At 37.4% G+C, this 14,225-nt stretch overlaps 2 protein-coding genes across 2 annotated transcripts in view; one reads left to right on the top strand and one right to left on the bottom strand.

The window, feature by feature from the left end:
• Positions 1–14,225, bottom strand: part of GIGYF2 (GRB10 interacting GYF protein 2) — a 112,690-nt gene that overhangs the window by 59,588 nt on the left and 38,877 nt on the right. The window lies entirely within an intron of this gene.
• Positions 5,864–10,261, top strand: KCNJ13 (potassium inwardly rectifying channel subfamily J member 13). The gene is made up of 2 exons (XM_044673291.1): positions 5,864–6,341; positions 9,302–10,261. Exons 1-2 carry the CDS (start codon positions 5,879–5,881, stop codon positions 9,922–9,924), a joined length of 1,086 nt encoding a protein of 361 aa, XP_044529226.1. The 5' UTR covers positions 5,864–5,878; the 3' UTR covers positions 9,925–10,261.

Here is a 14,225-nt window from a genome sequence, read left to right as displayed (position 1 = left end):
CCTAAAATAAAAGAGAAGATCAAATGGAAAGTTGTAAGGAATTTTATCCCTTTAGACTTCCAAATAAAACCTTAAGTAAGATTATGCAAACTTACTAAAGTCAGATTCTGATTAGAGAAAAAAATGCACCCTTTCTCTTCAATTCAGTTTTGGAGGATTTCTCTAGGGCTGCTAAGGTTTGTGTTGGGTAAAGAAAGATCTCCTAACAAACCAGCATTCTTTTCCACATGATCAGAACTAATTAGCCCCCCTGCAGACTAAGTGACCAATCATATCAGCTTCAGAAGAAACCAGCCCCCATTGGATCATAAACAGAAGAATGTGAACTATAAACCCAGTTCAAGAAAAGAACCCTAACAAAACTAGACTTGTAGATAAGACTGGCTGCTTAAACAGATATATCCCTCGGAGAGTGCCCAAAGATCCACCTTTGTCCCTCATCCACAGCTTCAAAACTTTTGGTAAGTATTTATCTATTAAAAACTACTAATTTGGGGTATGGTGGTAGGGAGGAAGGAGAGGGCAATAATTAGCTATTTCCAATATTGGTAATTTTAAGAAAACAGAACGAAATAGAAGGGCGGAAATAAGGTTATTATTGCTTTTGAAATATTAGAAATGGGATAGCCCAGTTGAAAATATTACTGGAATTTCTCAACACCTCACTGAATAAAGCCTGTGTCTGATTATGATCCAGAAACTTCACTTGGAGAATGGAATGAGTCTTTGGAAGGAATTCAAAACTTTTTTTTAAAGCTCGTGCTTTGCTTTTTACTCCGGTAAGGGTAAATTATGTGAATAAAAACTCCTAAAATGAATACTCAGGAGTCTAATGGCAAAGGATTTAAATGTTGTCATATCATTTTCAATTAATGGACAAGCATACACACACTCACTAGATCCTAAAATTTTAAATCACTATTTAAAGCTAATGGTTAAGATCAGAATAAGCAGTTATTCACAGCAAAGAGAAAAAAAGTAAAAAGGACATGATTAACTGGTCTGAATAGGATATTATTTTATAATTTTTTATCATTTAGAAAAAAGGAAATTGGTATATAATTCTCAATACAGTCTTCAATGTATTGAGCCACTTTATTACAAATGTAGATAACTGCCCAACTGAAGTGATATTTGTAATTATGGTCTGTCTTTACCATGGAGTATAAGCTACATGATTTTAGACCACAACAGTGCTTTCAAGACTTCCAGACTTTGGCCTGAAGGGTGTAATAATCCTTTATTTTAACTCACCAAAGCATAGATATAAAAATATAAAATATTTCTTGCTCAAGATAAAACTCTCTCAACCTTTCCTTTCCACTATCTATTTCATTAGAAGTATTTTAGTTGATGGAAATCATCTAAATAGAAGTCAATAACAACATCGAGATAATATTCAGTCACCCTCATCCATTCCATCTTATACTTCCTGAATGACAGGATGCCCTAAGGATGAAGTACTCTGAAGAGAACACAAAAGTGGTAGGAGTGAAAATAGGGACAGTTGTTTTTCCTAAGAAACTTTTCATCTAGTTGGGGATTAGAATCAATATATACTTATTGACAGAAATAAATGACAAAACAAATGAAATAGGCAAAATATTGAAAAGCAGCATATGGGCATATGGGGACATGGAACATGCATGACATGGCACAGTGGATACAGTGCTGGATCAGGAGCCAGAAGATCCAAGAATAAATACTGTACCTCAGACACTTTCTAGCTTTGTAACCATGGGCAGGTCGGCCTCAGTTTCCTTAGATGTAAAATGGGGTAATTATAGCACTGACTTCCCAGAATTATGAGGATGAAATGAAAAAATGTAGATAAATTGCTTTGCCACTCCTTAAATTATCCTACCACTGTTAATACCTAGTCCAAGACTACCCCAAACAAACAGAAGCCCCAGAAGATTAAGTGACCTATGTAGGATCACACCACCAGAGCCAAGCGTGGTCTGTAGGCAAGACACAAAAGACCCCACAGAGTCTTCAAAAATATAAGTCCCCCTAGAGCATGCCATCAGGCAAAGCCCTTAACAAAAAAATGAAATATTTAAATTGTTGAGAGCAGGGGAGAGTGCAGAGAGGCAAGTGGCAATAAGAAAGGGTCAAGAGGGACACAATATGGAACTCCAAAAGGAAAATGAGGGATATGCACAGGAAAAAACACAATTACAATTCAAATAGCAGAAATTTTTCCTTCTGAAATAAATGAATTTCAAAATTAGGCAGCATTTATAGGAAAAAGGCTTACACTGAGTAGGAAGATTCTGAATTATCACTGATCAAAAGGCCAGGGCTATAATGAGTAACACTGGGCTCTGGGTGCTCTAATCCTGAAGGGCCTCCAGGTCTATAATGTAAGAATGGACCAGGCATGTTAGCAGGCTCAGTAATTTGTACAGAACTTTAATTCACGGATGACACCACTCCTGCTAATCAAGTCCCTGCTAGGTTTATGTGGCAATCAGCCAGGATAGGTAAGTTGATGAAAGTTAGGGGCTGACTCTTTAATAACTCAACTCTGGACATCCCCTGATGTTCTCTGCTTATAGGAAGTACTTAATGGATTTATGCTGCATATTTCTGAACCAACTGAAACCTAAATATGAATGTAAATGAACTGAAGAATTAACTATGGTCCTTGTAAAGAAAACTTCTGATTTAAGTGGAACATAGTATATAGACTGAAAAACAGCATACAATTCAGCAGTCTTTGCAATGAAAATCACATGGGAATCTAAAAGAATGGCTGATGCTAGTGAACTATTTCATAGTTTATTCTTCTACAAAGAAATATTAGAGAAAATGAAAGCAAACCTAAGTAGAGGGCCAGGGCCCAAATCGAAGAATGTCTAAAAAAAGCAAGCATTGACACAGACTACATTTCTAGTAACATCAATCATCTCTGAAGTAGGCTTGAAACTCCATAAAAATAGGGACTATGTCTCCTAAAGCATTATGCAACAGGGCCCAACAAAATCAGTTATTAAATAAGTACAGTCAGGGAACACCACCACAAAATGATATGACACATTTCTAATCATTTTTATGTTAAGGGTCTGAGTGACACTAACATGTTAAAGTATTTTATTTGTAATTCTCACTATGCTTCAAGGGTTATTGTTGGTTGGCGTCATTCATTTAATTATGTTAATTAATTGGCATTAAAAATGTACAAATGTGAAATTTAATTTAGCAGTTAACCCTAAATAAACACAGGATGCAAACTGAAAATTAGGAGGGCCTCTTTTGTTTTCCCTTTTTAAATGTTTCTGAAGTTTTTTAAATTGAGGGTTCAGATCCAATAAGCCAAGAGAAGGCAGCAATGCTTAAAAAGAGAGTAAAAATTCAGAGTGAAAATTACAAAAAGATACAAAATGAATCTTTCTGGCAGAAAGGAGGCCTGAATGGCTGATCATCCAAAGACTCGAAAGGAGTGGCTGCAACTCTTTAAGTCAGGCCAGTAGCCATAAGAGCACCCTAAGAAGCCTCAGGGGCAGTTTCCATGCTGCTGCTGTTGCTAGAATCATTCTTAGGCATCCTTATTCAAAGAAAAGGATGCAAAAATAATGAAAAGATTTCTATATGAAAACTCAAACTAACAGGTCTCTGCTATTAGGATGCAGTTTTTGAAAAAGGAGTATTCAATGGGAAAAAGTACTCAATTCATTTCCTGTCATTCCCTTCACCTACCAAAGAAAGACTTGATTCATCTAAGGATAAGCCCAAGTAAAACACACAAAATGATTGCTTAACAAAGGAAGGCCTGACCACCATTGGTGACCTGGCAATTAAAATGTTTACTCTCACTTTTTATATGATGTCAAATAGTATATTTATAGAAATGACATTTCTTTACTCTTTCATAATGATTCATTTTTTTCAAATCTTGAAATTTGTTGCTTTTTAAAAAATAATTGATACAGGGCGGCTAGGTGGCTCAGTGAATTGAAAGCCAAGTCCAAAGACAGGACATCCTGGGTTCAAATCTGGCCTCAGCCACTTCCTAGCTGTGTGACCCTGGGCAAGTCACTTAATCCCCACTGCTTAGCCCTTACCACTCTTCTGCCTTGGAACCAATACACAGTACTGATTTTAAGACAGTTAAGAGTTTGAATAAATAAATAAAAATAAAAGCAACTGGTACTTGTACATAAAAACACATCTAAAAGTTTCTAGAATAGCTTCTTATTTCACCTTTCATATACAAGGGCTCTACTTATGGTCTCCTATCTATAAATTAAGAATAATCCAAGCTCAAACCACTCTTCTCCAGTCATATTCAAACGAGCATTTATTAAGGATCTACAATGACCAAGGCACCAGTACTAGATGGGTAGGGATAACAGGAGAAAAGAAAAACAGCTGTCATTCTCAAGAGGCCTATGTAGGTCCTTTATATAGAGTAGTTGAGGGCTCAATGTGACAGTGGGAGAGATGAAAAAAACTGATCTCTAAAAATGATACCCTTCTCTCCAAGCAAGTCACAGAAACAAATAATGACTAAAACCTGTTTTAGATCACTCCCTTAAGTGAAGCAACTAGTATCTTCCTACATAAAAATTACTCAAGATAGAGCAACTTAATTAAGTTAGTCAACAAGCATTTCTTGTTAATAAGAGCATATGAACTTACTGTGTGAAGTGTTAAGCATACAAAAAGAAGACCAAACAAAACAGTTCCTACTCTCAAGAAGCTCAAAGTCTGACAGGAGAGATAACCTGACAATAACTCTGTACAAACAAGTACAGGAGAAAGTTGAGATGGTTAACAGAAGGAAGTCATTAGGATGAAGGAGGCCCCACAAAGGTTTCTTGTATTAGAAAGGCTTTTAGCTAGGATATATATAAAGAAAATCAAATCAGAGAGTCAAGGAGATAGAGAAGAGGAGGCAAAGGGCTCCAGGCATGAGGGACAGCCAGCCAGTGCAAATGTCTGGGGCCAGAAGATGAAGCATATGATTCAAGGATCAGCCAAGAGGCCTGTGTCACTGGATCATCCCATTCTTTGAGAGGGAGGAGAGAAAGGTATAAGAAGACTGGAAAAGTAAAAGGGTAACAGATTATGAAGCACTTTAAAAAGCCAAAAGAATTTTCTATTTAATCCTAGAATACTCTGGGAATGAAAGAAAAAGTAGGGGGCAGTGTGTGAACATGGTCATCACAAAATCCTAGAATATCAGTAGAAAAGCTTTAGAAGTCTTAAGACCTACCAGCTCTTCATTTAGTGTCTCTGTCTCTGTCTCTGTCACACACACACACACACACACACACACACACACACACACACACACACACACACACACACACACACAGTTCTAAGAAGGAAGACAAGTTCCCACTATGCAATGAATGAATGAATGAAGCAGTTTATAATTATGTAATACCCCCCTTGCCTTTAGTGTGTAGCTATCTTAAAAATTAGCTTAAACGCAAGTTTACTAGTAGTACAGTAAAACTAATACTTAGTATTTCAAAGATAGGTGTGATATAAAAAAGTTGATATCGTATAGTGGCTAGAAATCTAACTTCAAGTAATTCTAGATTTTTTTCTCTTCTAAATGTTATAAAATAACAATAGTAGAAATTCATTAAAGTTACTTCTTTCTAGTTTATTTAAGCTATTTTTTGCCATTCAAGATAAAAAGGAATCAAATCAACAAGTATTTCATGAAGGCCTGCTTTGCAAAAGAGAGTATGGGCAATGCATAAAAAGTTAATTGCTAACTGAATGATAGCGACAAATACTGTTAGTTTTGAGGGGGAAGTATCACTCTGGGCTGGCTTGTTCATGTTAGGCTATCAGAAACTTTTCATGTGTACATCAGTTACCAATAGATCCTTCTGGTTTCAGAGCATAACAGCCAGGGATGGATAGCAGCAAGTGCAGAGCGAAGGCGCCACTTCTGACTCCAAGACACTGGAGAATGGTGACTAAAGATGGCCATAGTACACTGCGGATGGAAAGAGCACCCAGGACAGGCCTCACCCAGCTCCGGGACGCATGGGGAATCCTAGTAGACATGCAATGGAGATGGATGATGCTCATCTTTTCTGCATCTTTTGTGATTCACTGGCTCATCTTTGCAATCCTCTGGTATGTTCTAGCTGAGATGAATGGCGACCTCATGGTAAACCATGATGCCCCACCTGAAAACCACACTATCTGTGTAAAACATATCACCGGTTTCACAGCTGCACTCTCCTTCTCACTGGAGACCCAGCTCACGATTGGCTATGGCACAATGTATCCCAACGGCGACTGTCCCAGCGCCGTTATCTTACTGGCCATCCAAATGCTCCTGGGACTCATGCTGGAGGCCTTTATTACAGGTAATTTTTCTTTGTTCTCTCAAAAACATAACAAAGTATTTGGAAAGGGCAGGAAATTCATGTAAAAGAGAAGAACTGGACTCTGGTATTTGTTCTCATTAGGATGGTAGTTCCAGGGGTCAGAGAAAAAAATTTCCATTCTAACCCTTGTCAAAGTGAGAGAAATGATAATAATTCTATGCTAAAAATGGTCTCATCAGAAAGTCTCCTAAAGAAGCTACCTCACTAGTTAAGTTATTATGCTTACAGAACTCCAGAGGTATCCCCTAACCTTTTCAAAAAAGCCAAACATATTTTGTCTTTGTATGGCATAAGAAAAATACTTTATGTTATTTCCAGCATTTACCCTGCCTTAACAGACTTAAGGTTCTAAAAAGCAGGTAAGAAGGAGGGTTTGCATCTAAGTCACACAAACTTAATACATATATACCACGATAAGCTGCATTCATAGTTGGAAAACTACACCTCCCAAATTGTGAAATATAGCTTCTGCATCTTAATATAAGCATTTTTCTTTTTTCTCCAAAATCATCATCTCAACAAATATTTATTGACCCTTTCCTGGGGTCACATTAGCACAGTCAGAATTACACATAAATACACTAAATCAAGCACATACAATCTAAACAAAAATCCACTAGAACTTAGGTTGTAAAATTGGGTCATAGACCTGTTAAAAAATCCTTGGGCAAGTTTCTCAGGTAAAGTGGAAGCACTAATAGAAATAACACATTTTTGAAATTGCTTTTGGACAAACAAAAGCCCTTTATTACAAATGCCTTCCTCAATCCCTCAGGAGAACACTAGGTCAAGTCAGGCAAAATGGATTCAAGACTTAATCCTGCTGCAATCCTTGACAAACCATGTGACCCATCTCTTCTTTGGTTTGGTACCTGGGAGGCAACAAATGTACCTACTGAAAAAACCTGGTTGCAAAGACTTTAAAAGTCTATAAATTAACTCTAAAATATGTTTTCACAAGGTAAAAAACCTTGTGATAGCACTCTGTGAGTACATTCACAACAACAAATATTTAAAGCTGTTGTTGTTCAGTCATTTTTCGGTTGGGTCTGACTTTTCATCCCACTGGGAGGTTTGGTTGGCAAAAATAATATTTCCTTCTCCAGCTTATTTGATAGAGCTAATAAGTGACTAGAACCAACTTGAACTCATGGCTTCCAGACTCCAGTCACTGTATCACCTAAGCTGCCCTGTATTTCAAGTTGTAAAGTACCACAAACATAACCTGGTACAACCCTATCAATATTTATAAGTGCAGAGACTTAAGGCCCAAAGATGTTATGGTTCATCCTTAATGAAAAGAAAGGGGGAGTGGGGGTGGGGTTGGGGAGGGTGGAGGAGCAGAACCTAAAACCAAGACCTCCACCTCCAAAATTAGAACTATTTCTAAAACAATCTACCATAAGGAGCAGCTGGGTGGCTCAGTAGATTAAGAGTCAGGTCCAGAGATGGGAGATTCTGGGTTCAGATTTGGCCTCTGACACTTCCTAGCTGTGTGACCCTGGGCAAGTCACTTAACCCCCATTGCCTAGCCCTTACCACTCTTCTGCCTTAAAACCAATACAAAGTAATGATTCTAAGAAAAAAGGTAAGGGTTTCAAGGAGAGGGGGAAAACACACACACAAAAACCCACCAATCTACCATGAAGACCATTTTACTTAGAATAAAGTCCCTACTTCAGCTTTAAGTGTCTGCCCACAATTGGACTCCACTACCCTTTACTATGTGTTCTTCTTCCCTTGCTCCTAGCAGCCCAACACTCAGAGGTAGAGACAAAATGACAGTTCCCTAATAACGGACAGTGTAATGTGGGATCTTCAAAGTGGGTCCCCCAAGGGTTGTATGACCAATTGGAAAGAAAACTCTTCTACAACACAAGCACGTTTACCTTTATTCTCAACAATCTCTCTGCTATACAAGGGATAGCCCTGGATCTCATGTGAGGTGGGGTATTGACCCTTCAAAGCACAGAAAATTCCATCTGAATATCTATTAACAAGAGACCCTCTCCGCCTCCTGCCCTGTGGCAAGTAAGAGTGAGTTAATCAAACAGACTGAGGAGGACTTATCTTATATTTTCCCTCAAACCCTCCTCTCTTCTAAACTTCCCCACTACTGTTCCCAGTCACGTAGGCACTCACAAGCTTCAGGCCCTCTTGGAGTCCTCACTTTCACCCATCCCACAGATCCAGTCAGTTGCCAAAGCTTGTTGTTTCTGTCTCTTCATTCCTAACATCTGCACTCTTTTTCTACTCACACAGTGATCACTCCAGTTCCAGACCTCATCCCACCTTGCCTGGGCTAATGTAATAGCCTCCTAATTGGTCTATCTGATACAAGTCTCTCTCCTCCCCAACCCATCCTCCACAGAGCTGGACTCCTGCCAGACAGTCCTGGTGGTGACCTTGTTAAGTCACTTAACTTCTGAAGGCCTAAGCAATTCTCTAAGATTATGATCATAGACCCCCAAACCTAACCAATGAGAAAAAGGGAATTTTCCCATTCCCACTAAACAAAAGCAATTCTATTCATATTTAAAAGCTCTCCATTTAGATCTATAGCAAGAACACATATACCAAGAAAATATGTTCTTTCTTGAAAGAAATCTTGTCAACATGTACTTACACACACACAAATGGTTTCCAGGCATAAAAAGGCTTCATTTCCCCCAAAAAAGTTAAGCAAAATAAACCCCAAGAGTTAGAACATAGAATCTAGTTTCCAGTCCATTCTTTAAAAAATAAAAAAAAGGTGCCTAAAATGTAAAGAATTTACCATTTAACCTACAATATAAATAATATGATGCCTACAATATAAAGAATTTAGTATCTACCCTAATTTAAGAAATGACAGCAATGATATAACGTTCGGTACAGTATTTGATAGATGTTAGTATTAGTCACAAGTCTGTAACAAAAGTCAACTGTTTCTAATCTAGGTGCCTTTGTGGCAAAGATTGCCCGTCCAAAGAACCGAGCTTTCTCGATCCGCTTTAGTGATCTGGCAGTAGTAACCCACATTGACGGCAAACCAAATCTGATCTTCCAAGTCATCAACACTCGACTGATATCACTCACCAGAGTCCAAGTCTCTGCTGTTCTCTACCAGGAACGTGAGAACAGCCAACTCTACCAGACCAGTGTAGACTTCCACCTGGACAGCATCAGCTCTGAGGAATGCCCGTTCTTTATCTTCCCACTAAGCTACCATCATCCCATCACACCCTCAAGCCCTCTAGCCACTCTGTTCCAGCATGAAAATCTTGGTCACTTTGAATTAGTTGTGTTCTTCTCTGCTATGCAAGAAGGGACCGGAGAAATATTTCAGAGGAAGACATCCTACCTACCATCTGAGATCATGCTACAGCACTGTTTTGCTCCTATCCTGACTCGAGGTTCCAAAGGTGAATATCAAATCAAGATGGAGAATTTTGACAAAACTATCCCTGAACTTCCAGCTGCTGTGGTCCCTAAGAGCCCAAATAGAACTGACATGGGAATCCATATTAATGGGCAACACATTGATAACTTCCAGATCTCTGAGACTGGGCTGGCAGAATAGACTGAGAACACGGCTACATTTGAGAATGACATCAAACTACTTAACTGGATATGCAGCTGCTTGCCTCTCATTACCGCTACCACATTATCTTCTCCCTCAGTTTTAGCATGGCATGAAAAACATGATTTCTGACCACAGAAACTGAGACTACTGAATTTACTCTGAAAACAAAGATGAAAATCTGGGAAAGTAAAAAGTCTACCAGCTGATTTCATTAAACTGATCAAAGCTACAGCAACTAAAAGAAAAATTATACAGACCACTTCTGATGACATTTAAATATGATTATTTTTTTTTGTAAAAAGCAATGAATTCAAAAATGTGACCTCAAAAAAACTACCCGTAGCAATTTCATCTAAATTCATGAGTTAAATTCCAATCAGAAGTTAACTCCATGTGACGTCAATGCTCCTTGAATACAATGACTATGTTAGACAAATTATCACAATTTTCAAAATCAATGAAGACAGTATTGGCCTTAATTTTTAAGAATAATGGAATTCACAAAGATACAAGACTTTTAAATGTCTGGGGAATTCTTATAAAGGCAAATTAGATCTAATTCAAAAAATATATTTAAAAAATTAAGAGAAAAAAATATGCCTTCGTAGGGCCTGTCAATAAGTTAATAGGAAACTATTTTGGATATAAGAAATAATGATACATGTGATTTGTATCTTTTCTGGGAATAATATTTCTCTATGTGTGTAAAACAACCATTTTAGGGTCACAAAAAAAAAAAAAGAAAATAGAATGATACTTCTGACTTACTAAAAATAGAATCATTCCCTTTACATTTATGAACATTATTTAAAATACTTAACTATAGTCTATATTTTAACACTGCATATGTTTTTTACAAAAAAAGAGGCTCTACAATTTAACATTTTTATTCTTCCTTTTGTGGTGATAAAAAACAAGTCAATATAACCTAAGCAATTTAAAAACAAAGCATACAACTAAAAGAGATTTTTATTAGTATTATGCTTTCACTGATTTGAAATCAAAAAGAATTCTATATTATTTCTAGTCCAACCACTTCAGTTTACAGATGAGCAAAGTTAGGCAGAGAAAAGTGAACTGATACACCCCAACCCAAACCAGTAACCAGTAAAGATTCAAGCATAGGTCCTCTAGTTCCAAAGCTGCACTCCTTGGAAGATCTTATGATCAAACAATATCTTTTGTAAAAGTCAGAATCAAACCATCAAACTGGAAATGGCAATATCACAGTTTTCATTTGAAGAAAAACATACAAATGATTCCACATCATAACTGAATGGTCTTCATTAGAATCATAAAGACTCTCAGAATTCAACAATTCAAACACACAAATCCCACTTAACTCTAACAAGACAACAGAGGTTGGCAAAGAAGCAATATTATCCATTTTGAAGATTCACTTATCAAAGAATTAAGAACAAATGTTCTTTTCTAAATCCAAAGCACATAGACTCTTCTGAAAACAAAAGATAAGTGGGAGGTTGGACTACATGATGTTTAAAGTTCCTTCCTTTTCTGTGATAATTATATTTTAATCACCTTTGTGGATATATTCCTTACTCTTAAAAGAGTATGTGTAGGTCAGTTTTTTCCAATAACGTTATTAATTTGGTCATTAGAAAAAGAGCCCACAATCTGAGTACCTACAAGCTAAATTAATATAGGATGGAATAAACAAATTACAGGTATAATGTAGATCCATGAAAGTATGAGGGAATCACAAATTGTGACTGAACCTCATTGGTCATCCACTCCAAACTACATCTGAAAAAAATAATAATTAAAAAAAAAAGTTTTTTTTATCTGTCTCTAAAACCTAACAAGTGACCATGCAAGGCTTTGTTTTGAAGACCTCCTATAAAAAGGAATTCAGTGAGTCCTGTGTCCATTCCATTTTTGGAGAGTCCTAACTTAAGAAAGTTTTCCTTACATCAGTCCTAAATAGGCCTCTTTACAATTGCCATGTACTAGTTCTAATTCTGCCCTCTGGGCCAAACAGAGCAAGAATAAAAATGTCTCTTTAGATGATATCCTTTTTCAAATACCTGAAAAGAGCTATTTCATCCCACCAAAAGGTCATGTCCCACACTTTCCTCCCCCTCAATCTTAGCATTCTGGTCTCCACTAAAAACTCTCTGGTTCCTTTAACCAGTTCTTTGAACCTAACCTCATATGGTACATCAGGATACTCTCCAAAATATTAACGTCTTCTAAAATATGGTACACAGGACTGAACACAATATTGGAGACATGGTCTGGCCAGAAGAGAGTACAAAAGGACTATTCTTGCCTTATTCTCAGAAGATAAGACATTCAACACAGCCCAAGATCATACTGACTTTTGGAGAGAACTGTGCTAGTGTTGACTCAAATCGAGCTGCCAGTCCAACTCCATTCTATTTAAGATGAACCACTGGAGATGCTATCTTTCCCACCTTGCCCTTGGGAAGACTTTTTAAAACCATTAAGGCTGGGGCAGTGGCTCAGTGGATAGAGCCAGGCTTGGAGGTAAGAGGTCCTGGGTTCAAATCAGGCCCTACATACTTCCTATCTTGTGACCTTCGGCAAGTCACTTAATCCCAATCGCCTAGCCCATACTGTTCTTCTGATTTAGAACTGATACTTAATGTTGATTCCAGCCAGAAGGTAAGGGCCAAAAAAATAAATGAATGAATGAATGAATGAGACTGCTTTTATCTCTACTACATTTTATATTGTTTAATTTGGTCCAATTGCTCCTAACCCCGTCAAGATCTTTCTGGATCCTAACTCTGATATTCTGGATTTTCCCTAATCATACCAGCTTTTACACCATTTGCCAATTTGACAAAGGGGATACCTCTCCCTTTATCCACGTTACTGAGACAAGTCCAGATCCCTGTGGCAGCTCACTGAAGGTCTCCTTCCATGTTCCATTTTTTTACCTAAACATTAGGTAAAAACATTGGGTCAAGTCCCAGAACCAATTTTGAATCTAATTGTACTATCTATATAGTATAGTACATTTCTCCTCATCTTTTCTATAAGCATAAGAAACCTGATCAAATACTTGCTAACAAGCTATATCTTAAACTATAGCACACCCCTGGTCTACTAGCAACCCTCCTAGAAAACAAGATCTCTATATTGGTATGCCCTCTTTCTAAAAAAGTCAATTGCCTTGGCTGCTCTAGTGAATCTGTCTGAAGTCCGATTCTCACATAAGATTCTCCGATCAACCCGACGGCCAAAACCTTTTAGATTTTTCTTGCATACACTTTCAAATTTCATTTCTACAGAAAACTACCCCTCACTTGGAAAATAAGAATGCACAAATTCTATATTTCCAAATTTCACAGGGAGTTCGTATTTTACTCACCTTTAAACTCCCTCTACATAGACTTACATGGAAAAGGACAAATACTGAATTAATGATGACCAAGCAAAGTTAACATATGTTTAGAATAGTACATTTGTCAAGTTAAAGGAAGGGACTCAATTTAATGCTTGCTGAATTTTTTTTTTTAATGGAGGTAGGATGAAAATGGTATAGAGAAAAGGCTATGCTTAAAGATTATGGTAATGGCTACTTGCCACTTGAAAAGCTGTTGTATTGCCTTTGTTTTAAATATAATACTAAGAGACATCTAGCCTAATACAAGATCACAGGAACATGATTACCAAAAAGGATTCCTAAGCAGAAGGTAATACTGGATCAACTGGGCAGCTGGGCCTGAAGTCAGGAAGACTCATCTGCCTGAATTGAAATCTGGCCTTTGACACTGAGTAGCTGTGTGATCCTGCAAATCACTTAATCCTGTTTCCATCCATTTCCTCATTTGTAAAATGAACTGGAAATGAAAATGGCAAATCACTCTAGTATCTTTGCCAAGAAAATCCCAAATGGGGACAAGAGGAGTTGGACACAACTGAAAATGACTAAACAAAAACCATAAACCAGATGCTCTTTGGTTATGAAGTATCACTGTATCTTAGTCTTAAATTGAATGTTTTCCCCTTAATGGATTAAGGGGTTCTCCTTGACATTATTTCCTTTATACTCAGAGAACCAGGACCATAATCCTCATTTTCAGATATAAAATCTGCCACATACTAAGAAAAGCATAAAATAGGAAGACAAGAGGTATGAAAGAGGAAACAAGGAGAGCAGATTCCCACATTACTTTGACTCTCACACAGTCACTACTCAGTGCTACATTGCTTACTTATTTCATAACTAACTTTCTTTATTACATCAACATTTACCACCAGCCAAAGGTGTGTTGCATGATGAGGTAGTGACTGGATCACCATCTTTG

This window comes from Gracilinanus agilis, chromosome 4 (genome assembly GCF_016433145.1).
Source record: "Gracilinanus agilis isolate LMUSP501 chromosome 4, AgileGrace, whole genome shotgun sequence".
NCBI classification, from domain to species: Eukaryota; Metazoa; Chordata; class Mammalia; order Didelphimorphia; family Didelphidae; genus Gracilinanus; species Gracilinanus agilis.
Note: the sequence above shows the minus strand (reverse complement) of the source record. Positions and strands in the feature narration are given on the sequence as shown.

What these genes read in the sequence shown, in the direction of transcription:
- KCNJ13 (XM_044673291.1), top strand. Translation starts at nt 5,879, where the DNA reads ATGGATAGCAGCAAGTGCAGAGCGAAGGCGCCACTTCTGACTCCAAGA. An exon ending in GCTGGAGGCCTTTATTACAG is followed by an intron (nt 6,342 to 9,301) that starts GTAATTTTTCTT and finishes TTTCTAATCTAG; the next exon opens with GTGCCTTTGTGGCAAAGATT.